At 35.9% G+C, this 27,653-nt stretch overlaps 1 protein-coding gene across 10 annotated transcripts in view; it reads right to left on the reverse strand.

The window, feature by feature from the left end:
• The window catches only part of PDE4D (phosphodiesterase 4D), a 713,672-nt gene that overhangs the window by 17,914 nt on the left and 668,105 nt on the right, over positions 1 to 27,653 (reverse strand). For 9 of the 10 annotated variants that reach the window (XM_027041436.2, XM_027041455.2, XM_053214565.1 and 6 more), the window contains one exon: positions 583 to 676. In XM_027041436.2, coding sequence (XP_026897237.1) covers positions 583 to 676 — 94 coding nt within the window. Of the gene's footprint in view, positions 1 to 582; positions 677 to 6,057; positions 14,116 to 27,653 lie in introns of those variants that run through there. The other variant, XM_015073825.3, reaches the window with a different exon arrangement.

Consider the following 27,653-nt stretch of genomic DNA (forward strand, 5'->3'; position numbering starts at 1 on the left):
CAATTTTGTTTCGAAAGTACATTCAAATCAAGGATATGTTCACACTACTGACTTTCAGCAACTGAATTTTCTTTCTGTGGATGTAGGGTGGGGTGGTGTACAAAGCATTCTCAACTATTCTCAACTATTATTATCAGCAAGCTTTTCTTTAGCAGTTGTAGTGTATTTAGAGCTTGGTGTTCATTAGACTGTAACTCATTGATGGCAAGGACCTTTTCTAATTTATCATTACCAGTGCCCAGCAATGTCTGGCATTTAACAAGAACTTGTTGAATGCATGCATAGAATTCTCTTATAAAATACATTTTACATTTAGTGATTTGAAAAAATTGGCAATATACAACTTGAATCCAGAGAATCCCTGAACTTCTGAATAAAACTAAAAAAAAAAAATGTACTTTATCACCTTAGATTTCAAAGCTTGGAGGCTCAGATGGTCAAGTTACTAACAGGATGAATGAAAACAAATGGAATTCTTAGCACTTGTGTGGTTTCCAAAACGAGTTAGTGCCCCCAATCTACCTCCAAAAACAAACACCACAAAATAAAACTTTTAAATTGCATTTAAATTATTATTCTCACCTAAGAATGTGTTTGATATATACTCTGACACTTGATTTCCAGACCGACTCATTTCAGAGAGATGGGTGAGCTCCCGATTAAGCATCCTTTTAAACTGAAAAACAGAAAAATAATATGAAATAACAGAAGAGGAAAATGTAAGTGAGGTAACATAAACATACTTGTAACATACAGAAAACATGCCCAAAGATTTTTTAAACTGTCCTGACAGTTTAGATCAGTGCCATCCAATAGAACTTTCTATAATGTTGGAAAGTTCTAGAATCTGAGATGTCCCTTACAGTAGCTACTAATCGTATGCGTTTATCAAGCACTTGCAATGTGCCTAGTGAAAACGAGGAGCTGAATTTTGAACTTTCATTGTAAATTAATTTAATTTAAATTTAAATAGCCACACGTGACTAGTGGCTACCATACTGGACCACACAGATTTAGACACTCAAGGACATTAGTTAAGGGGGAAAAAAAAGGAAAAAAAAATTAAGGTGTATTATTAGTATTTAGAGAAGGAAAAAAAACCCCTAACTTATAAACACAAAATATGCTGCCACACAACAGAACATGATTTATCAATTAATTTGTCATTTGCAGAAGTTAGTATGTATACTTGTCAGAGGTTAAAATATCTTTTACCCCAAAGCAAAAGTGAATAGATTTGAGTACTCTTTCAGAATTATGGAGAAGTGAAATATCTGAATTGATAAGTATATAATTTTTCCTTTTAAAGTTTTTCCAAGTAGAAGGTATAAGATTTTTTTGTTTCTCAGCATCCATGGGATTTCCCAATCCATATCTCTAAAGTCACATAAATACAAAACAGGTCCATTTTCAATACGCAACTTCGTTTCTTCACAGTGTATTTTATTGATGCCATGGTGACTATTTTATCCTAAAAAACACTGGAATTAACTTACAACAATCACATGGCAATACCCAATTCCAAAATTCTCAAAGACTTCATGCTTTCCCATCCATCAGCTGTTTCTTAAAGTGTTGCCCTTTGATTCCCAACATAGCCCAAATGGGCCTTTAATTTAAATATGCCTTAATATTTATCTTAACAGAACCAATAATTTTTTTCTATTATGTGGGTTACTATTAGATACTTGATCAAAAAAAGTCAAAACACATTTTACTCTAATATTCAGTAGCCTTTAAAATTTTGAATCTCACCATAAATTCTCACTTAAATCTAGGAAAAAAGAGAGTAGTGAATTTACTATTTAATGATGTTTGAAATGTAATTTCTAACTCCGTATTGAGTTTATTAGAATTTAAGAAAAAAAAAAAAAACGTGCTTCCCTGGATAATTTATACCAAGGTGTCCTAACTCAAGATAATTTGGCAAATCACTTCCAAAGTCCATCTTATTGACCATGTAGATTAGATACAGGAATTTATCACAAAAGATCAATAAAAATATTTCAACAGACTGTTGAATATAAGAAATGTATATTTATATTCTCCTGTAGAGAAAACTGAAGAATTGACCATAATCAGTATAAATTTTTCTGGTTGTTAATTTACAGGTCTAAGGAGCTTATTCTCAAACTCAGGAACATAAAGATCATTTTTTTGTTCATGTATTTTCTTAATAACTTGCTTCTAATTATAAAATGCATACATGATACTGAAAATCTAGAAAGCTATATAGACAAAATTAGAAATCATGTATATGCCAATTGCTCAGAGATTACCATAATTACCTATATTTCCATCTATGTCTTATTTCTCACATTTATATGTATATATTTTAAATTGTCATCAGACAGTATACAAAACAGGCTGCTGCTTGGTTTCACTCAGTATTATACATTCTGATATCCTGGGAAAAACTGGCGGCCTCCTAAAAATATTCAGGAAGACATTTATGATAGTGTTCAAAACATTTTCTGTCCATCTTTCATGATATTATATTTTCTTGAATTAAAGTTATAAGCTATTAACTAATTAAATGAGTTAATAGAAAGTGTCTTGTTTTTTTTTGCCGGGCACATAGGAGATGCTCCTCAGTGAGTTCCTTCTATCTCCCAGGTCACTGGGCCTTTTATAGATACCTGATTTTTATCACTCCAGGACAGATCAAAGATTTAGCTATAGTTATGCCCACAAAAAATACACAGAAATATCTAGCTCCCCTACCCATTCCCAAAAGTAATTTGGGATATTATTAACATAGGAGATAATCATCATGGTTCAAAAACAGAACAATAATTCAACATGCAAGGCCCAAAGACAAGTAAATCCTTGCTTAATTAATGAAATTAACTCTCAGAAAAATCTACTCTTTAGACAAAACAAGGCCAAAGAGAGTCTGCTAAACATTTAAAACATATACTGAATGAAATATCTCTTTGAACTGAAATTGTCCATGCTACAACTGCCTGCATGGCAAAGTGTATTTTATAGAGGAGGTGGGGGGCTATGAGGGGCTTTCAGCTATTCCTAGCCCCCCTTCTCAGTCTCTACAGCAGCTGCTGTCCACCTGCCCTCCATGCATTTCTCTCCATGTAAGTAAAATATGATGCAAGCTTGGGAGTCGGGGAGGGTACAATTGGAAAAGTTAGGGACCCAGTTTTTCCATAAAACTACCTTCTAACTTGCAAGCAACCTGGTATAAGGAATATGTTGCCATATATGCCCTGCAGAAAAAGTACATGGTAACTGCAGGTGTGCTACACAAATTATTGGATTCTCTGGAATAATATAAATAATGAATTTTAATTTTTCCGGCAGTTCACTTATGTAATTCCTCAAAAAAGCCAGTCACTACAGGTATAACTAAGGCAAAAAACACCAGTGAAAGGAAATCTATTCTACAGATGGATAAATTTCAGGTTGCATTATCTACTGATTGTATCTGCATCATATACATATACTCCAAGACTACTCTTATGCTTTTGTTCAAAACCCAGAAGTGTGGGTGGAGAAACGTTTCAGTGCACACCTATATCTCTACCAGGGTTTGTCAGGTGCTCTTAGGAAGGCAACATTTCCTCTTAACATGATTACAATAGAGAGTATTTTAAACAATTCTCTTTCTTCCCAAGGGAACGGGTATGGGATATTAAAGACAGTTTTCAAAGAGTCATTAAGTTAGAAGAGTATTTTCTAAAAGGAATTAAAATTGCTTCCCCCCCCCTTTTTTTTTTTTGCTGTTGATACAAAACTTTCAGGAAAGCTAAATTAATAATCACAAAAATTACCATCAATGCTTTCACAACTGGTAGTTGATCTTACAATATGGTTTTGGAGTGTGTGGCTGGCTGTGCTAAAGAACAATACACTGAACGATTCAACAATCATTTTAAAATGTAAGTGGAATGTCTCTCACTTTAAGATAACTACATACCATTTACTAGGTTAACTATACAAAATTATCATGAGGAAAATGATTAGAAAAGGTAATAAAATGTGGTTTTCCTAGAACATTGTTACAGTTCTCAATTTACAGATTTAGAAGAGATAAAAGACAGAACTGATTTTACAAAAGAAAAAAGAAACTGGTTGGAAAATGCAAAACAATTTAATTGAGCATTTAGATATTTTAAAAAGTGACCTCCACATATTTGCTGCTGATGAGTTCTTCTGATTGTTTTTGCTTTAATAGTACAAAATAATCTATGGAATTATTGTTCCAACAGTGAAAAAAAAGATTAAGATTTAAGTAAATGCTTTCAAATCCTTTGTTCTCATTAGGCATCAGAATGAGTGCAGCATGTAAAGCATAAAGGAAGCTGAAAATGCAGTTGAAATAAGTTCTGTATTTTGCTTTTAAACTCCAGTTTTCCAATTTATGTTCTACATTTAAGACTGCTGAGGAAGCAAGATTAAATAATAAAAAAATTAAAGTATTCTTTTAATATGAAATTTATTGTCAAATTGGATTCCATATAAAGTATTCTTAACTATAATCCCTGTAATTCTGTATTCATGCCAATGTACTGGCTGCATTTTATATTCTCTTAGTGTATAATTAAGAAGGTGGTAAAGGTCAAACATTAAGAAAATGCCTACCCTGCCCCACCCCATCCCAACCAATATTCTACTAAAAATCATTTGAAAATGCTGCACTGTGATACACTGCAAGTTTGGTGTATATCAGCATTAAAAGCTAAAATAAGCACTGCATTGGCTGTATAAAAAGAAACCCTTCAAAATGCATAAGAATAAATATATTTATATTTGTCCTTAGGTGTTTTTAGCAGTATACTATTAAAACATAAACAAGGTGGACCAGCAAAATTTTTCCTCAAAAAGATAAGCACTATAATTATTTATTTACATTCTTGGAGGTCTTGTTCATAATCATAATACAAATATGAAGCCCTTCAAAAACATATCAAATATGAGCTATCTAAATGCTAAGAGATGAGTTGTAGGGAGATTATGGGATTTTCTTTTATTACTTTCCATACTTTTCTGTACTAAAAATTTCTTAAGCCAAAAAATGGCTAACAAAATTCAAATAATAAAAGTCTGTACATTTCAAAAACAATTAAAATATATCTGGGCCATCCATAGATTTTAGAGGAAGTGGGGAATCGTGACTCCTTGGATAACTAAAAATGAAGTAAGTTTTCTTAGAATGCAAGTAAATCTCACAACAAGGAGAATATTTTCCTCTAAAAAGAAACAAAGAAAATGAAAAATATTTCCATCTGAGACTCCTTAAAGTAACAGAAAAGGATTCTTAAAAATATGTACTGTGATTGGCTCAAATGTTTAAGAATAGATTTCAAATTCTGAAGTGATGCTTCATTTAGGACTGAAAAACGTTTCTCTACCTCCTGCTTCTATTCCAGAGATAGGATCGCCAGGCTAGCATTATCATGAGGCAGGCATGAGGCTTGCCAAGAAGGAATACAATCTTAGTAAATTCAGTGTATTACTTCATTTCCTGAGATTAACAAAAGTTATCATATGAACTTTTATATTTCTTCAAGTTTTACAAGTAGATAAGCCAGTTTTCATTTTAATAATATACCAAATAGTTAAGAAATGTCAGTTTTTAATGTCACCTAGAGCTTTTGTATCTGAAGATAAAAAAAAAAAAAAAAAGAACACTCATCGGGTCAAAGTGATATATTTTTAGGAAGAGCCACAAATTAATTTTTATAAACTTTAAGTACTACATATGAATTGGAACCCATACACCAGCATAATTAATTTGTCCCACTAATTTATTTCCATTAATTTTGTATGATTACCTTCATATTTAAAAGCACAATTCAAATCTATACAACACGACAAACCGAAGAACCAATGAAAAGATATTTTAACATGCAAACTGCAAACTATAGCTAATAAAAGTTATACAATTTCTCCTTATCTTGACCACTAAAACCACACATTACTTCTGTAACTCACATCTAAGGGAAAAAAAATAAATGACTGTTAAAGCTTAATGCCATAGTAATTTATTAAAACTATCAGTTACGTAATCAGAGCAATTAGGAGCTAAATAAATCTTACCTTTATGTAGCCCCAAGACACTGACAGTAAATAGTTTGCTTCAGGCATTTTTGATTGATTATATAAAGAGACAATTAGTTCTAAAATATGTATATTTTCAAAAACCTTGATACTTTAACAATATCCGCAAGCCACAGAGAGTGTGGGTTTTTGAAGATTTTTGGTAATTAAGTATACATAAGAAAGCCTTTCATTAGATCCCATCCAGCCGTCTTCCCATTGAACACATGCCATCTGTAAAACTCCAGAATGGAACAGAATTCTACAACTATTCTGAATAAAGAAAATTCATGTGATAAAGAAATATCTAAAGATCTAAGGGTCTGCATCTTTTTCTCCCTGAGCTCCAGGGCTTAATGAATAATGTATGTCAAGATGCTTAGCTGCAAGAAAGACTAGTTCTGTCAAAAGCTACCAAATAAGGAACTGCGGGGAAGCCAGGAAGAGTGACAAGAAACCCCTCCCATAAAAGCCCAACTATGCACCAATCACACTCCATCCCCTGGTCTATCAGGGCAGGGGGGTGTGGATTCAGAGCAGGCTGCTTCCTGATTGGTTGGCAGGGGCAAATCTCTGGGGAGGAGGTTTTTCTCTTCACCTCTGCTAAACGCCATTTAATAATGATATCCCTACAGCTGAGGCTGCCGTGTGAAAAGATGAATGGGGTTTCCCTCTCCCAGTGATGAATATAGACCATAAAACTTTTCAAAATTCATAGTTCATTCTTAAATAAGGATTTTCAACCTTTTCTGAGTCCTTTCTATGCATTTTAATATTCTCTGACTTCTTCGCTTCCTTCAAAATAAAAGTTGGTCTGAAAATGGCCATTAGGCATTTTAACTACCCCCTTCTCTCAAATCCAAGACAAGTGGCTTCCCCCTGGTGACACAGATATAACCAAAGTTCTCCCTCCATCCAACATAAAAGCATACTGTGATTATAAAATACAATTAATGTCCAGAATTTAAAAATGGGAATGATACATTTCCTCACCCGTGGGGCATGGCTGTTCTCAGTTCCTTTTGTTTCTATTTTTACATGTGTCTGAGCTCCACAACCCTAAAAATCTAAAAGTGGGTATTTATCATGAATCTGGTGGTGGGGGGTGGACTGAAAGCTAATGCACTGTGTATAGTTAAAGAATGCAGAGTTTGGTGTACAGATTTCAAGATCTGTATTTTGACCAGACGAGAACACTTTTATGACTGCTCACAAAGTTAAGAAAGGTATTAACAGGGGTCTTGGAGGAATACAACATTGATCTCAAGAATAATCATGCCTTTTGTAAGGAGACTTAAGAAATCTAAATTTTTTCAAAGAAAACAATCTTTTCTATTTGATTTGGGGTCATATTATTCTGTACCTTGTATACTAAAGAAGACCTGTGGATAAAAAAATGAGGAAAGCCTAGCTTTTACTCTATTTTACCATAAAATTCTGTTGGTTCTACCTCATCCCCATCTCAACACACTTAACTGATTTGTGCTTCTGTGACTTGCTGATATTGTCAATTTTCAGTTTTCCTGCATTTGGTTTATCTGTTCTAGATAGTGCAGGAAACATCCATGTTCTACTCTGCCTCTCTGAAGGTGTAATGGTCCTTGGCGCCCAAAGTCTTCAGCTGCACTTAACACCTGTTGTGTTAATTTCTCACATTCCTCTTAATCCTTTACAAAATAAAAAAAATTAACCCCCCCCAAAAGGTCACTAAAACTGCCTTCAGAATAAAAAGGTGTTCCTCTTTCCTTGTTTCTCACTCTCCTTAACTTCTCACAAGTGTTCAGTGATGTACTCTCTCTAATCTCCTTCAAATCCCAGGACTGTCAACTGCTTTGGTTTTCTACCCACTCCTCTGACCATGCCTTTTTCCTTTCTTGTTTTCATCCGCTAGCTTGGGATATCCACAAGACTCTGTCCTAGGCCACGCTCTCCAGTGACTGCTTCTAACCTGAATTTCAGCACCGTATTTACAAGTGACTTGTAAGATTCCCTCCCTTGTCAAATGCCCTGCTACTCATCACAAACTTTTTCAGAATTGATGGATCCATTTTTTGCTTTTAAGTAGTTCCTATTATAACCGCTCTCATTTCAGTCAGTGGGTTGAGATTTCTCCCAGTATCACAGACTGAAATCTTTGTCTCTTTGCTACCATTCAACAGGCATTTGATGTGAGTCAGCCACTATTAGGTGTTTAATATAAATCATCTAACGGGATCTCTGAATAACCCTAATGTGTTCCCCATCTGTATCACCTTCCCTCCGTCAACTTTACTACCAAGTTTTCTTTTATAAAATGCCTTTTTGTTTAGTCTGTTCCTTCCCATCCCCATTCCTATAATCTAAATCGATAGGCTTAAACCCTGAGAGAAATGGAAAGCATCTTCAATATCATTTCCTCTAATTCCCTGATTTCCACATAAAGTGAGACCTAGAGACAGAAAACGATTTTCCAAGTTCATACAGGTACTAAGTACATAGGCTTTGTATCAAATCCTTTAGTGCATAATCTTTGACAAATGATCTCACTCTTAGCGTATCAGTTTCTTCACCTGTAAAATTGGGTTAGTTAGTCTCCAAAGATGCCTCCTAATGAGACATCCTACCCTATGTCGAATCTGACCTGGTTTCTATAACCAACAAGTAGTGCTGTCACAAGTCTTGAAGTCTTCACCTTGGTTACTTTGAATGTGCTATTAGGATCCCTGAGGCACCCCGCTAGCAAGCCTGACTATTCTAAGACTACCATGCTATGAGAAAGCCCATGCTAATGTTAGGTAGAGGCTGAACAGAGGTGGGGGCAGGGAGTGGGGTGGAAGGGAGAGAGAGACAGGGAGAGCAGATGTGTGCCTGGACAATCTCTAGCTCTGTCAGCCATTCCTCCCAGAGCCAGACCTGAAAGTGAAGAAGCCATCTTACTCATCCTGCCAGTGGAGCCTTTAGATGACTCTAGCCCTAGCTGCCATCTGACTACAACACATGAGGGAATCAAAGTGAAAATGTTTAAGCAAGCCCAGGTGGCCCACAAAACAATAAAAAATTAGCAAATTGATATTTTAAGTTCTAAGTTTGAAGTGATTTATTTTATAGCAACAAATAACCAGAACAGTTATTATGAGGACTAAATAAGATTATATATGCAGAGCACTTAAAACATCTGATACATAGTGACAAACAGATATTAGACGGTGATGATGATGATACAAACAATGATGTGGATTATAACAACTATCCCACTATGGGATAGTTTTTTCAACTCCCAGGCTTATCCTGTGTGTGTGTGTGTGTGTGTGTGTGTGTGTGTGTGTGTAACATACCATGTTTTATTTTAACTGCATCACATCATTATTTGTCTCAGACCCAAAACCCTAAGTCCTTATAAGTGCTTAACTCTTCTTCTTTGGCTTTTCTCCTTCCAATTCTATACTCACCTCTACCGCCAGGCCAATTTTTCTCAAAGCCAGCCTCAGTCTGCTGCTCCAAAGCTACCACCTAATCACTCGGCATCACCTGCCTCATCACATCCATGTGAGTTCTAGATTGACAACCTGTGACCCTAATCCCCAACTCCAAGCCCAAATCCAATCGCTCTTTATACCCAGGCTCTGGTCCTGAAAGGCTAGTATTCCACTCAGCTCTATGATTTAGCAGACAGTCCCATATCTATTTTTACCTTCACTGAATTCATTGCCTAGAATACCCTCTTTCTCTTCCTCTACCTCCATTAAACTTTTTACAGAAAAAGTCAGATTTAAATCATTCAAAGTATACCTCAAGGCCAAATATCTCAGCCCTTCTCCAAAGTCTATTCTGCACTCACTCCTGTATTTCATAAATACTTTATTAAGCTCCTACTGTATGCCATGCACTGTCATGGATAACAGGACACAGCAGTGAACAAAGCAAAGGTTTTTTACCTGGAGCTTGCATTGAACAACTAAGTCAGATATATATACTAGGTCATGTGGTGATAAGTACAATGGAGAAAAAAAAAAGGGTAAGAGGCTGTGGCGTGTTAGCAATGTCAGTTCCTATATTATAAAATGATCAGGGATAGCCATTTTTTTAATGTTTATTTTTGAGAAAGAGAAAGAGGATGCATGTATGCAAGTGGGGGAGGGGCAGAGGATCTGAAGCAGGCTCTGCACTGACAGCAGTGAGCCTGATGTGGGGCTCGAACTCATGGACTGCAAGATCATGACCCAAGCTGAAGTCAGACACTCAACCGACTGATCTACCCAGGTGCCCAGGGATGGTCTCTTTGATGAGACAACATATACTCAGAGATCTGAAGAAAGAGAGGGAGGGAGAAAGTCATAAGGATATATGGGGCAATGGAGAGAGAGGAGTCAAATGAGGGGAACACCAAGATCAAAAGCTCTAAGATGGGAGAGAGCATGCTTGGTGTGCTTCCAAAGAGCAAGGCATGCCACACAAATATTATTTAAATCCAAATTATGCTTTCTATCCATCCATCAATCTATTTTATTCTTTGACTAACTTAAAACTAAGTTACTTCTTTCTATTTTTAACAAGTATTTTCATCCTGATAAAAAATTCCTAAATACTCTTCCAACATACACACTTTACTAAATACACCTACATATACTAAATAATTCCTATATAGACACTTTAAAAGAATCCAGTGTCATGGCTTATCAGTAACATACAGGAAAAATAAAATTATATTAAACACTGCAAAATACAAATGCTTGTACGCAGGTATATTAAAAAACAAGTCAAAACTTTAGATCTTACTATCACTTAACTGTGTGACCCCGAGAAAGTTATTTCAACTTTCTTGGTTTACTTCATCTTTGGTTTACTTGCTTGGAAAGTGAAAAGAATAATAGAAGCTACCTTACAGGTTGCTGTAAGGATTAAGTGGGCATACATGTAAAGCACTCAGAACAGTAAGTGTTCTGTTAAGTGTTTGCTCTGCTTCCTCCAATATATGGAGAATTACCATGAATGTGACAGCAACATGGAAACGAATACAGGAGTACTGTATTAGAAAAACAATCTTTTTCCAAAATGGTGAATGACTCTTGAAAGGTTTCATATGTAACAAAGTACAATTCTCTTTCAGTATACACTGTGGTAGCATTACTGAAAAAATTAGTGTGGATTAAAATCATGTAAAAAAACCATTTTGTGTTAAAAGTAAAAAGTAGCTGTGTTCCAGACTCAGAATATCGTAAGTGAATATTTTGCCTATGTGAATGGTTTGTTGGGACACAAAACAATTCCTCCTTGGTAAAGGACTATCCCAGATATTCCAGGACACCTAGCATCCCTGGCTTCTGCCCATGAAATGCCAGCAGGACACCACAATCAGTGCACTCCGAAATTTCCTAAATGTTCTCCAGTGTTAAGAATCACTGTTCCAGTTACTTAAACTGCCTTCAACTTTGCCTCCTCAACCAGGGTAGAGGGTCTTTGGGGCAAGGAAGATATCTTATTCTTTCTTTATACTTTCCAAAATAATTAGTGAATCACAAGCACAAAAGATTCAACTGTAAACCCCTAATCCAGTGCAGTAAAGGCGATAATAATAATGATAATAATAGTAGTAATGTTACAGTAACATCAGATAAAAAGTATTAAAGAAGATTTACATATTTGTAAGGAATAAGAAACATTTTTTTCTAAAGCTCTGAGCTACATTAAAATTCATTTCATTTTTCCCCTTATGAGAGACCGACTAGATGCTCCTTCTGTTTGCCACAGTAGTAGGAGCTGGCAGAAAAAGTCTACACAAACCAGAGGAGAAATTTGGATGGGGTCAGAGAGATATAATTCTTAGAATCAGACCTAGCTTCTGACAATTTTAGTGAGGAAAGTGTAACCTGGTACAGCATTTGTTAAGCACATACTATGCACCAAGAACTTTATATATCTTAACACTAACCTTTGAAACATCCTGGTTAGATAGCTAGTATCCCTTTGCAGTGGAAAGACAGGTACTCTAAAACAGTCAATAACCTGCCCAGGATATGACAAGGCTGACATATCAGGCCAGGTCTTTGCTATTCATAGTGTATGAATAGATTGTCATAGAATTACGTGTTTACAGACTCTGTGATAAATGGTATGAATTTAGGGGTGGAATCACTTATCCTTAAAAGTTTATTTATTTACATAGTTTTAGTATTATCTACACCCAACATGGGGCTCAAATTCATGACCCTGAGATCAACAGCTGCATGCTCTTGTGACTGAGCTAGTCAGGCATCCCAGCTTATCCTTATTTTTTGCACTCATTTTGCAATATCCTGAATTAAAGAACCATTGTTACTATCACTGTGGTCGGATCTCCAGACAGGGTGGATCATACTAAGCAGCGAAGTCAGGAAGCTTGTGACCAGAGACAGGCAGCCTCACCTGGCAGTGAGAAAGTGGCTTACATGTCTCACATGTAAGGGACAGTGGGACAGTGAACACTTACATGTGGGAGTGCTCCATGAACGAAACACAGATGTTGTTGCACACAGCTAGAATCCATATTTCTTCACTGGTTGTCTGCTATGCTCAAACACCAAAATGACTGTATATACAAATGTCTGTGTGCCTGTACTGAAATTAAAAATATATTCTTTTTCTGTCTTTTCCTAATAATATTCCTCAAAATCTCTGGATACCACTCCTCTTTTATTCTTCATTTTCTCAGTCCTCAAATGATACCTCAAGCAATCAACCTTTCTGGATTATTTACTTAAGTTTCTGCTGATGGAATCAAGTCTTTGATACACTAACAATTGCTGGAATTACAACTTTACAACAGATGTTAAGAGAGGTAAGATACATTTTTGACTAGGGGAACAGAAAAACAAACCAAACTACGAAGGAACTGAGGCTCAGTAGTCAAGTGTCTTATCCCAGGTCGCAAAGCCAAGTAGCAGAGCCGGGATTTAAACCCAGGCTTTCTGGCTGCAGAACATTCTAAATTGCCAAAAACAATTTAGGGATTAATCTGTAGTTAGCCTAGAGTCTATAAACAATATGTTTACTAACATAATAGATTCTAAGCTGTACACTGTATTATTTTGCTTGAAATATTCAAGAAACATTATTTAAAATAAGTGTACCGGTGACTTTTACATTTCTACAACCTAAGGGATTTTCCTGGAAATAGCATTGTTTTTAAGAGGACTAACACCTTCGGAAAATATTTTATTCTATAATCAATCTATATTGATTTTACATATTTCTACTTAAGATCAAAGTTCTGGGAATTGTTATTAATCAAAAAGCAAATCTGTGTGAAGTGGGCTGCCACATATCCATTACTGTTCAGCTTAACATATGCAAATCCTGTTGTTAAATGCCCCCTGAAGAATTCTGAGGCAAGAGGAAACTTCAAATATTAAATACAATAACTACTGCACACCGGTGTCTCTAAAATCACTCAGCGTTCCTTTGCTTTCACTATAAAAAGTTTAAGGGGCAGGCAATAATCTAGAACTCATCTATAACCTATATTTTAAATAACAGAATTTTAAATCTATTCTAACATTATAAAAACTACACTTTCTCTGATGAATGCTAATTACAAAAACCACCTTAACTCGAGTAAATCCAGAAAATCGGTTTGTGTTTACTGCCCTCTAGTGATAATGGATCCAAACATGATTTAAGGAACAGCTCTGTTCCTAACAGTCATCACATATCAGAAAACAAAAACATATCTTACATATATTAAAGAAGCTTGAGACTAAGAGGAACTACAGGTTGATTTTTAAAATGGAATCATTATCTGAAAAGGCTAAGGATCATTTTCCAATTAACCTAATTTGAGAATTTTCACCCAAGTTTTATTTAAAATAAGAAAAACCTCTAACATTTACTGAAAAAGGGAATTCCAATACAAGAAACTGTATTTTTGTAGCGGTGCCTGTATGACTCAGTTGGTTGAGCATTTGACTCTTGATTTCGGCTCAGGTCATAATCCCAGGGTTTTGAGATCGAGCCCTGAGTTGGGCTCCATTCTGAGTGTAGAGCCTTATTAAGATTCTTTCTCTCTCTCCCTCTGCCCCTCGCACCCATTCCCACTCTCTCTAAAGTAAAAAAAAAAAAAAAAAAAAAAAAAATAATAATAATAATAATTTAAAAAATAAAAGAGAAACTCTAGTTTTGTTGAGAGGTACTCTGAGGCTGAAATAACATCAAACTGATCTGATGATAGCTGTATTTGAATTCTGCTTCTACATGGTCTCCCTGTCATAGTATTTTATAATTCTTGATTCATCGTAAATCATATATGCCAGATACAAATCTTTCTATGTTCACAGCTACTGAGTAAATCTAGCGGAAACCACTACCACTACCACCATCATTATCACATCTACAAAGGACTTTTGTTTCAATGAAGAATAATTAAGGCAATGAATAGGTGCAGAGACCTCACATAAATGAAACCTCCACAAAAATAATCTTGTATGAATATAGAGTTTCTACTTAAAGGGAAAATTAGGACCCTCAATTTACTTAAACTCTCCTAAGTCAACGCCAATTTTCCATGCTTATGATGGCCATCATAATCACCATAAAATACTTACTAATATTCCCTCTGTACTTCGTGGTATGCTTTGGAAAAATAATTTAAACAGAGAATACTTGTCTCCTAAGGCAATAATAAAAAAAGCAAATAGGCAGATTTCTAGAAATACATATTTAATCTTTTATCCACACGTATTGTGGATTTTAAAGTAATTATAAGTCATAAAACTTAGGCTCCATATTCCTTTCAACAAAGAGAATTTAAACAAATGGACATCCATTCACAAAAAAGTGAACTTCCACCTTTATTTTGCACCATATTAGTATATAGCTACTCAAAATGGATCCTAGAAATAAATGTAAAACCCAAAACCGTAAAACTGCTAGAAGTAAAAACAGCAGAAAATATGTGTGATTAGGCAAAGATTAGGCAAAGATTTCTTGGAACACAAAAGAGCATATAAAAGACAAAAATGATAAACCAGACTTTATCAAAACTTCTCTTTCAAAGACAGTGATAAGAAAACAGAACAAGCCACAGACTGAGAAGAATGTATGTATAAAATATGTATCTGATAGAGATTTAGATCTTGAATTTATAAAAATCCTTACAATTTAAAAAGATCAGTAAGCACATAAAAAGATGTGCAACACCACTAGTCATTAAGGAAACAAAAAATAAAATCAAAATCTAATGCTACTACAAACTTACTAGAATAGCTAAAATGAAAAAGACGAGCAATACAAAATGCTGGCTTGGATGAAGACCAAATGGAACCCTCATAGGACACTGGTAGGACTGCAAAATGGGACAGAGACTTTGGAAATAGTTTGGCACTTTCTTATAAAGTTAACAATTATATTCATTACATGTTCCAGCAGTCCCACTCCTAATTATTTACCCAAGAGAAATGAAAACATATGTCCATACAAAACCCTGGATGTAAATGTTTATAGCAATTCTATTAACAACAGCTGAAACCTGCAAACAGCCCAGTTGTCAATCAACTGGTAAATGACTACACAAATTGTGGTATATCCATAAAATAAAAAACTAGAAAGCAATAAAAAGAAATAAATTACTAATACATGCATAGTGTTATTATTGGATGACTCTCAAAAGCGTTATGCAAAGTGAAGGAAGCCATTAACAAAAGGCTCTTTGTAACTATATGCTTTTATTCATACGACATTCACTGCTTGCCAGGGACAGTAGTAGAGGGAGGGGAATGAGTACAAAAGGAGCATGAGAACTCTTTTTGGGTGATGAAATATTCTACATATACATTAAGGTGGTAGTTATCCAATTGCATACATTTGTCAAAATATTCTCAACTAGATCTAAAAAGTGGACATCTTACCTTATGTAAATTATACCTCAAAATCTGACTCTAAAAATGTTAGGTAATGTTACTCAATTATTTCAATCCCAAATTTGCTTAACTTTGCCTAAAGAAAATGAAAAACCAAAATCTCAAGCATAGTTACATATGATAAAATAACATTTTTACTTTAAGAGCTCCACCAGTATATCCCAGAAAAAAAGGCATATATTTGTCTACAGTCTATTTTAACTTTGAATAATGCAAAATATGGTAAATTCCTAGTTATACACAGTATTCAGGCAATATAATAACTATTGAAATATCCTCATAAATACTAGTATTTGAGATTTTAATTCTGTGGAACAAAACATTTCCTAAATACATTAGATATTTTCATGCTTTCTTAAGCAAACCAAACTGATCTTAATTTAATGATTTAATGGTGATCCTGGGCCACCTTTATTCAATCAATAAATAGTCAATTTTCAATAGTCAATAGTCAATAGTCAAATACAGATTATTTACTGTATGTTCACTCTAGGCTAAGCACTGTGTGAGCTGCTGGAGACAGAAAAATCCAGTAAAGCAGGAAGAGCTGTTTGCAGAAAACCAATAGTCCCAACTGCTGTGGGTTCTTTTTGAATCCTTCCATTACTTTTTCATAGTTTTTTTTTTTTCTGAGTCCTTGTTTTATAGCCTGTTCTCCTTATAGTTAGCATAAATCTGCCTCCTTGTAGTCAATATAGCGTCTCTTTCCCTATCTTTTATGATAGATTTTTGTCTAAGGCAGCAATTTTTAGAATGTGTTACAAAGAACAGCAGTCCGATGTGATAATTCTCAAAGAAGACATTGAGAGTTAAATTTTTGACATAGTGCTAACCTTCTTGGATATGGTGTACATTAGCATATTAAAGGCTTTGCCAAGGACCATAATATATAACCCTGTTTTACTTTGTTTAAACTAGTATTTCTCAAACTTATTCTACTACCTAACTCTTGGTTCTCTTCACATTTACTAACAAGTAAAATCAAACAAACAAAAATACCAGGGTTTCGGGAAAATAAAAACAGAAAATAGAAAAGAGAATAGGTAATTCTGGTGGAAAGCAACAGGCTTTAAATATCAGAAAACAAACTGCTTTAGAATGGTCATTCACTTATTTACTCAACAAGTATTTATTAAACAGCTACTATGTGCCAGAATGGGGGATACAGTAATAAACACAGAAGAATTTCCTAAGCATGTAAATCTTGAACTGTTGGGGCAAAAAGACAAGAAATGAATGAGAAACATACTGAATGGAAGACAAGGGGGTAATGTGATACCATGATAGTGGACTAGTAAATTAAATAGTCAGGAAAAGCTGCACTGAGAAGGTGGTATCTGACACGAGATCCAAAGGATTAAAAAGAACTAACCAGAAGATCTAGGGCAGAGCATTCTCAGCAAGGAAAGTCAGAATGAGGGAAGACAGGTATAAAGAACGAGATTACAAGTATATCAAAGGAAGATCATGTGGGTCCTTTAAGTCTTGCAGAGAATACAGGACACCACTGAAAGGTGCTGAGTTACATGATGTGATTTACATTTTACAAAGCTGTCTCTGTGGAGAATGGTTTATGGAAGGACAGAGCAGACAGATGGAGAGTGGATGCAGTGAGGAAGAGTTGTCCAGACTTGAATGGAGTGCTACAAGTGAAGAGAAGAGAAGAATCAACACCTAGACTTCTGGTTTGATCAGTATATGACTTGGATGGATGTTTGTGCCATTTGCTAACATGGAGGAGACTGGGGGAGGTAAAGATTTGGAGGATGACAAAGAGGCAAAAGAAGAGTTGTATGAATCAAGTGCAAGAAAGTTTAAACACATGAAGTTTATTTTACTGTTGAGGAACCCCCTCAAACAAAAAAACTCTGCTGTACTTGACCTATATGTGAAATCTAATGCCCTATGAGATGAGTCAATTGCATTATGTTAGATGGAATGGGATCATCAAACATACCATAACTCTGATTCTGTGAAATACATCCAAGCTGGAAAGCTCCACTGAAGACATTTAGTCCAATCTACACAGACAGGAGTCCTGCAAGTCTTCATATATAATAATCCACTTCTCCTGGATTTCCTCCACTGTGGTGTAAGTTTTTCACTTTGAGTGAAACTAGTTTTAAACCACCGAGCTAATACTGAGGTAATGATCATTAGCTTGCATTAAGCTAATAACATTTTTCAAAAGGTCTAAAGACCTTATAAAAAAAAACCCTAAAATTGATTTGACTATGGACACAGCAAGAGAAAACAAAATATGGTTCAGGGATTTTATTACAGAAATTGCAATAAGCAGAAGAGTAGTAAATATCCTTAACCTTTCATATAAAAAAACCTAGGTCTTCTAAACAGTGACAAACAGCTTAACATGAGCAATTGTAGCTTGGGCTCTTACTCTTTCCTAAGGCAGAAAATCAAGGATATGAATTAATTAGGACGTATGAACTCCCACGTGGCATAATGAGAAAACATGACAAGAAAATGGCTTTTATATAGCTTCCACAATGCCAGTTGTGGAAGTGCTGAAGACTTTCCTGGAATCATTTCATTTATTTCTAGTAACAACTCTATGATGACTAGTATTATTCCCATTTTAAAGAGGACCCTTAAGGTCTTAACCACCAACTCTGCACAGGCAACTGCCAGGTAAGGTCCTGTCCCACTACTGGCAATCTAGTCCTGACAACTGAAGGTTTTTCTTTTGATACATGGTCTCACCTCAACTTCATGTCAAAAAACTTAACTGCTATCTTTCACCCCACCCTCAAACTGGCTTCTAATTTTCTAGGTATCATCCTTTCTATGTTTATGTGTAGAATTTTATACTTTCTTCTTATTCACTGCAGCCCTGCTACCCCAAATCTGAGATAACTTGTCTTCCTTCCCACACAATCCTTCTCCTACCTTTCATCCCTTCCTGTTTTGGTCTATCATCACTTACTTGCCTAATTCTCTAACAGACCCTTCTTGCTTTCACTATTGCCCCTCAGTATGATATATGCCCCCACCAGACTTATCTTTATAAAATCATTTTGTTATTTTCCTTCTAATATTTTCCTTAAAATACGAGGGTTCTTCAGGACTTAGAGGATAATGTGCAAATGGCTTAGTTTGGCACTGAAGGCACTCTTCACTGTGGTCCCAAGTCTATATTTCTCATACCCGCCTCTGTTTCCAGCACCAGACTTTCTGTTTCAGGCAGGCTCACTCTTCCAAAACACCCACTACTTGCCCACTCCCACAAACACAGTAGAGCGAAATCCACAGTAGTGCCCCATCCTACCTCATCTAGCCTCTGGAATGCCATCTCCTCCTTTGTTAGCAATCTATATCAATCTTCCACGTTAAAGATCTAGCCTAAGTAACTCTTTTTTTCGGGGATGTTTCCCAATTAATTTGGTCCTCAGTGTTTAACACACTATAAACTTCCCTACAGGACCAGAACACCATGAACTATGCTATTATTCATTAACACACAACACGTTTACTTACATGACTAGTTATATTTTTAGTTTGTATATCCATATGCCTATCAATCTATTTTCTATCTTTTTATCTATCATCTATCTTTTTATATACCTATTTTATCTACCTATTTGAATACAAACATACATACAAAAATCTCATTTGTCTCTAAAAACCTCTAGAGCACATATACATTCTACAGCATCTAGCCAAAAACAAAAATCTCTTAGTGAAAGCCTAAATAGCAGATTGTGATTATCTGAAGCCAAAACAAAAAACAACAGAAAAACTTCCCAATGATTTATTTCTCACATGAAAATGGTATCTGGTCTAGAAACTGGTCAAGGATAAAACATAAATAATAAACTAGAAATTTCACTTAAAAGTGATTATGTCAATAAAGAGCAAAATCAGGGTCTTATGTCTAGCAACAAAAATTTTTATTTGCCACAAGATAAAACCTTGACCAAAACAACACAGTACTATTTTGTTCTGAGTCACTTCAACTTTCCTGTGCCTTGATACCTCATCTGTAAAATGATGGAGATCTCACAAATTTTTTACCTCTAAGGATGTATGGAATTAAAAAAGAAAAAAAACCCACAACTTTTATTAAGCATACCAAAGTTTGATTTGTCTGCAAAATGGCTGACAGTAAGTAGAAAAAGGAAAGGGATCAATCACCTATTCACTGACTCATTTTTAATTCTTAGAACAACTACACTACTGGGGAATTTGCTCTCCCTCTGCTATGGCTAGTATCAGACTTATGACTAAGACTTTATCATGGGCTGAAATTAGGTTCACGGTGATTTCATCCACTCCTCTGTTTCTCAGTGAGACTGTCATTTTAAATCTGTGCAATGATTAAAGAGTTTATTTTGGTTCCTGTTTCTACCTTCCCCAAGAAGAGTTACCTAGTTACCTGATATCATTGATACTTGACACTCTTGTAAGTAATCATACTCTCAATATTTCACAGAATCAAAAAATCATTTGGAGGTGTCTTGAAGGACATCCAAGGTGAGGGAGAAGTGAAGCATAAGCAATGTACCAATATTTAGACAGAGTGGAATGGAGATCTACCTGAGACCCTCACAACACTAATAAATGTTTCTTTCATGGCTGCCTTCACACATACTCTTTCAAGGTAATCATAATTAAGGAGTCAAGTAAGAGTGTAAATAAAAATATGCTATCATAGAGTGCTAGGTAACCAAGCTAAAACTAAAGTAAACAAACTCAGTGAGCCATCACATATGCAAGCTAGTGAGGGCCCATAAATCACCATGACTGGGTATCAGGATTTCAAAGGCACACTCTGTGAGCTCTTTTGCCCAGGCCTGTTGATTCAAGCTCTAGTTGCATTGGGTCACCTATATGGCAGCATATAAAGTTCACCTTTTAAGTTTAAAAATAGTCCCAATCCCCATCCCTACTAAAGATAGGCCACTTTATATGCCTATTATGTGTGTGTACCACTCAATGCACTTTAGTCAGGTTTTCATCTAATTTGTACAACAAGCCTCTGAGATACATTTTGTTAGTCCTGATTTGCAGAGAAAAAAGGTTCAGAGAAGATGAAGCAATTTAATTGCCCAAGGTCACAACTCTAGTGTGGAGTGATACAGAAGAGGAATTGCTAAGCTCACTGGAATTTAGACGATTTACAGGAGAATGAAGATAAAAGTTCAAATCTATCACCTGCTATTCTGTTCCACTTTACTCTTCTTGCATCTAATAACTTATACTATATTAGAGTGAACCAATCTATACTTATTTTGATGCAGTCTCTCTTCACCTTGTTCCAGCTTGTACCTTGTTGCCCCGTGTCCTCACCCCCAGGCACCCTGTTCCTTAGGGGATGGCCCAGCATTTGGATGGGACAATCCACCCATGCTGCTACTGGGCTATGACTCAAGGAGGCAACAGGTGAAGTAGAGGATGCCAGCTACCAACGCTAAAAAAGACTCTAGCCTCATGTACTACCCTTCGTCTGTAGATCTTCCCTCTCCAGTCAGTTGCCCTAGTCACTATCCCCACAGCTGACTGTCCTCCTCTTAACCATTCACACCCTCGCCATGATCCATTTGGATTTCTTTTTTTCTTCAAGGCTGTCCCAAAAATTCATTCCAATCAGATTTCACCACAGGAACCCTGCAGTAGAAAGTGGGCAGGAACATGATGAACCCATCAGTCTGCCTCTAGCCAAGGAAAGTCCCATCCTAGGTGAGCCCAATCAGAGAGATTTCTCCTTCTTAGACCACACCTCCCCTTCCTCATCTGTCCGAAAAAGTCATCTTTCTATCCTTCTTTCCTGCAGTCTTCATTCCTCATTCTATCCTCAAGTCTTTCTTCCCTCGCCACTTTGCCCCCACCAAGAAAACAGACCTCCACATGACCATGGTAATAGGCCATTTTAAAAATCCTGACCCCTGCTTATGCCTTCCCTGAGTTTATCCTATATCTTCTTCTGCCACACTCTCCAGTATCAGTCAAGCTTCATTCCGTCCAATTATACCTGTACCCTCTCCAAATCCCTTCCAGCTCAGGATCTCAGGTCTGCTTTTGCCAGTTTGTCTTTTCAACCCTCTGACCCCATCACCCTCCAGTTTATACCTGTGCCCTGTTAACTACCTGCTTGCTAGTTTGACTCCCAACCTAACATGCTGTCTCACTATCATACTCTTTCTAGGAGCCAGAAACTAGGTCCTGTCTACCCAACCTCTCATGACGCAAAGAACAAGGGACACAGAATAGGATTCCCCTCTAGGAATGATGTTTTGTTGAAACTATCCTTGCTATTTGAAATCAAGTACTTATTTAAAAATTATATTTGGATATATTTTGAAAATGCAGCCTGAGAACAAACACCTGTTCTTCTATCTCCCCATCTTTCCCCAGATGCTACATTCAGAAAAATAAGTGTCTTTATATCTATTAACAAGCACATGGATCTTATACAAGTCTAACTGAGCCTCAGTTTCATATCTTTAAAAATGAGACATATTTTTTTTTGACATGTAGTGTACTGTTTCTGGGACTAAGTTAGAAATTTAAGGCTTGAAGTACGAGAGTATATCAGGATCATACCTTATGTCAGAAAGTAAGTTACATACCAGTGTTTCCTGACCACTTGTAGTCAAAGACTGCTCATACATAGCAAAGTGATAATATTAAAATGTTTGAAAATATAACTAAGGGATAAAAAGTGATTAATCTCTCCACTGAGTTATATTTTTGAAGCAACAAATTGCTTCCAATCTATAATGATGCAAGCTCTTGGTTTTATCTCTTCTAATATGTACTCTTTCATCATTTTACTGCTCGAGAACACTACAGAGAAAAATTAAGATTTAGGCCCAAACAGTACCTTCCAGGAGAAATTAATCTAAACTTTCCCCAATATATGATAAAAAAATAAAATACTTCTAATAAAGGGCACTTGGTGGCTCAGTCGGTTAAGTGTCTGACTTTCAATTTCACCTCAGGTCATGATCCCAACAGTTTGTGGGAATGAGCCTCACGTCGGGCTCAGCATGCTGATAGCTAGGAGCCTGTTTAGGATTCTTTCTTCTCTCTCTCATCCCCCTCCCTCACTCTCCCTCTCTCTCTCTCTCCCCTGCCCCTCTAGTGCACACAAGCATGTTCTCTCGCTCTTTCAAAATAAATAAACTTAAAAAAAGGAATATTTTTAGTAAAACATTCCTAGGATTTCTTGTAACCTAATTATCACTTACCCTTTTAGAGATCTAAGAGACCATGCTGAGAATATATGACTTATGTAACAAAAAACAAAATCAAAGTTTATGCCCAAGATAATGTTAATTAGTTTCATTCTTATCAGAGCATATTGTTGAAATAGCCTTGAAATTCTCAAAAAAAACAAAACAAAACAAGAGGATCAGTGCTTATTTAAAAAAGGGAAGGAACAAATCAGCAAAAATCCACTGAATACTTAATCTATAAAAGACTCTGAGCAAATCTCCCAAAATAAAGTTCAAAACTTCAGTTCTCCTAAATCTAAATTTCTGCATACTCTTTTAACAGAATTATAGCTTTTTTTGCATGCTTTGCAATCTTTAACTTCTTTTGTGAAATAAGGTTTCCTTACAAATAATGAAACGACACCTATAAATCATTTAAAGCACCCACGACAGCATTTTAGCTCTTCTATGAAAATTGTTAAAGCCCCTTCAAATTTAAAATTTATCGAAGTTCTTGTGACAAAGCCCATCACCATTCATTGTTAAATTTGTAGTTCATTATTTATCTGAAGATTGAAAAAAAAAACAACAAGCAAACATAAAATAGAAACTCTCTTGGTCAAAGAATGTACTCCTTTTCTAAAACCTGAATTTGATGCAAAAAGGCATAAACAATGGAAAGCCAACTTACTAAGAAATGCTCTTTTCTTTGTAATTCTGTAAAATTAGTATAATTTATGATTCTTTAAATAGATGCATGATCATTTGTTTTTTTATTTTTTTTAAGTAATTGTCCATAGCAATGAAATGTCTGTTCTTTCTCCCTAATGGGTTTGCATTGGATGACCAAGTGAAATTAAGGGAGAACAACAAAAGGAAAACACTTGGATATAGTCTCTCAAAATATTTTGGAGAGTATTATTTAATTATTATTAAAGACATTTAATATGTCTTTATTCATATTTAGGTCTAACACAAAAAGCAACAAAAACATGCTATGCTAACAATGGAAAAGCCTTAAAATCAGCCAGTTCTTTTCTGAAATGAAGAAGACAGATATCAGCCTGCACTTAACTCCACAGTGGCAGCCTTGCTCATCTTTGCTCAGTTGCTATGGACACGCCCTGTCAGGCCTGTGCCTTCTACTCTCTAGACCTGTTTATGACAGGCTGAGGTGTTTCCTATTATGGTGTCTATGTCTGCACAGCGCACTGCTTGCCAGTAATAAAAGCCAGAGGCTGCCACTATAGCGATTACAGCACAGCAGACCAGAGATGCTGACGGAAACCCAAGCACGCCCTGGGTAAAACTGCACAGAACACTCCCTAACAGGCAAAAGCCAACAAACACATCCTTTCTTCCCAGGCTAGCAGAGAAAGTGCTCAGAAATGTCATTTTTAGTTGGAACAAAATTATATAAGAATATTGTTGCTAAAATATGTATGGAGGAAAGAGAATAATTTAACAGCCACCAATTTGGCCCGCATGGTTTTGTCTGTGCATTGTAAACTTTTAATTTAAATGAGAGGAGACTAATGTGAACATAAACTATGCTAAAATTTCTGAGACCCAAGTGTATAAGCAGAAGTGAGACGCTTAAGTGGAAATGATCAGGATTCTTACCAAAGAAAGGACTGTCTTGCAAGGCATCAACCATAGTCCATAGACTCTGAGTCTATCAATTCAAGATGAGAAATGGCATTTACATTAACCAACATCACGCATCTGGTACTAATTTATGTGACCAAATACAAAATAATACATTGATATGCACTAGTTTTGGGCTTGAAGCCATGTCTCATCAATACTCGTAGTGGCTGGTAGAAAACTCACTGTTTGTGTATTTAAACAGTTATTAAACCAACATGCTTATCAGAAATATAGCTTGGGGGCACCTGGGTGGCTCAAGCAGTTAAGCATTCGGCTCTTGATTTCAGCTCAGGTCTTATCTCACGGTCTGTGAGGTCAAGGCCCACATCAGGTTCCATGCTGTAAGTGAGGAACCTGCTTAGGATTCACTCTCTCTCCCTCTTTTCCTGCCCCTCCTGTGCTCACTCTTTCTCTCAAAATAATTAAAGTTAAAAAAAAAAAAAAGAAATATAGCTTGTATTCTATTAACACATTCAAATTAAAAAAAAAGTATAATCTCCTTCCCACTATTTATGAGTTAAGATAAAGGCTCTGATCCTAAATGAGGCTGAGACCCTCTAAAAAGTGAACTACAAAAGAAGTCAGGAGATTCCTTAGCTACCCCGGTGTAACTGGGTAAGTTTTGGGCCTCATTTTCCAACGTACACTAGATGAGTGAGACAAATGATCACTTTTAACTTTTTTAGTTCTAAAACATAAGGTTTCAGTCTGAGATGGACAATGGATAACAGTTAACAATAATGCTTTCAAATGCTGATCATGCTAAATACTACCAAAACTACCACAAAACTGTGGTAGACAGGAACAGATTATAATTTCACTTATTAATTTACATTTGGACTCAAATGACATTAAGCTGAAAATTTGCTTCAGTTCTTTGACCAAATTTCAGTAACTTCCTTGCAAAGGGTCTGATAAACAGTAAAATTAAAGCTAACACCCATAAAAGAATAACTTTGAGGGTTTTTAGGGCTTAGAAAATTGAAATTAACTTTAGTCCCTGAGGACTGATCAGTAATGATTCTATAGCACTGAGAGGAGAAACACTTAAAGCTGCATTGCAAGGACCAAAATACCATTAATATGATTCACCCAATATTTATTGAGCACCTACTTAACAAGGCTTTCTGTCTAATGCTATGGGTGCTGGAAAAATGAGTAAGACTAACAACCTAGTGTACAACATAATGTCAGTAAAACTAAGAAAAATATTACAGTATTTAGAGTTAAGGGAGTTAGGAAAGACATGACCACCTAATCAGGGGAGGCTAGGGTGGGAGATATGGGAGAAGAGAGGACAGAAAAAACTTCAAGGAGGAGGCAACATTCCAAATAGGCCTTAGAAGACAGTTAAGATTTGTTTAATAAATTTTTTATTTTAGCAAAGTTTTAGATTTATAGAAAAACTATGAAGTACAGAGAGTTCCCATATGCCCTTCATCCAATTTCCCCCCACTATTAACACTACATTACTATGACATATTTATCACAGGTGCTGAATCAACACTGATACATTATATTATTATTACTATTATATTTATTATTATTATTATTATAAGTTTATTTATTTATTTTGAGAGAGCACCAGTGGGGTAGGTGCAGAGAGAGGGAGAGAGAGAGAATCCCAAGCAGGATCCACACTATCAGTGGTAGAGCCTGATATGGGCCTTGAACTCAAGAAACGTGAGATCATGACCTGAGCTGAAACCAAGAGTCAGACACTTAACGGACTGAGCCACCCAGGAGCTCCCAACACGGATACATTATTATTAACTGAAGTCCACACTTTAATCAGATGTCCTTAGTTTTCACGTAATGTTCTCTTTCTAGTCTAGGATCCTATCCAAGATCTCATGTTATATTTAGTAATGTAGGCTCTTAGTTGTGACGGTTTCTCCGATTTTCCTTGTTTTTGTTAACCTTGACAGTTTTGAGGAGAACTAGTCCGATGTTTTGTAGAATGTCCCTTAGTTAGGAATTATCTTATGTTTTTCTCATGATGAGAGTTGGGTTATATGTTTTTTGTAGAAAGACCACAAATGTAAAGAATTATTTTCATCAGAGCATATCAAGGGTATATACTACAACCTGACTTATCACTGTTGATATTGACTTTGATGACCTGACTGAGGTAGCTGTGTGTGTGTGTGTGTCAGGTCTCTCCATTATAGAGTCATTCTTTTTCCATACTGTGCTTTTTGGAAGGGAGTCAATATGTACAGTCCACCCTGCAGGAGGGGAGAGTTTTGCTCTCCTTCCTTAACAGCAGAATATCTATTCCACATAGAATTCTTCTGCACAGATTTTTCTATTCTTATTTATTTATTTATGTATCTATCTATCTATCAGTATTAACGCACGGGTATTTTTTATTTTGGGTTACAATCCAATCATAGTTTATTTTCTTGATCAAATTGTTTCAGAATTTGGCAATCAGAAGCTCTTTTAGTTTGCTCTTGTGTCCCTCTGATATGCTCCCATCAACGTGGGGTTTTGTTTGAGCACCTCCTTACTTTCTGGCATGACAACATGCTCCTGTCTCATTTCCTGCCCCAGTTCCAGAGTCAAATATTTTCCAAGGAGTCCTGGTTTGTTGGGAGAATGGAAACCAAGATGAGGGTGCTGGGTGTGTTTGTTGCTACTGGGGTGCCATTTCTTTAGGCCTTCTCAGCTGACAGAGCAAGCAAGTATTTGTGTACATACCAGATGGTTAAGATGTTGAGAGGTGCAATGGGAAGCCATGTCCTTAACAGGATTTTCTTAACATTAAATATTAATAAGAGAGTCTGTGTCTCGGTTATTTTCAGTCTCATTCACAGGATTAACAGGGAAGTACTCATACAGACTATTCTCTACTGTTTTATCTTTTTCCTAGAAATATTAACAGAAGTCCACACTTTAT

Source organism: Acinonyx jubatus, chromosome A1, assembly GCF_027475565.1.
Source record: "Acinonyx jubatus isolate Ajub_Pintada_27869175 chromosome A1, VMU_Ajub_asm_v1.0, whole genome shotgun sequence".
Taxonomy (NCBI): Eukaryota; Metazoa; Chordata; class Mammalia; order Carnivora; family Felidae; genus Acinonyx; species Acinonyx jubatus.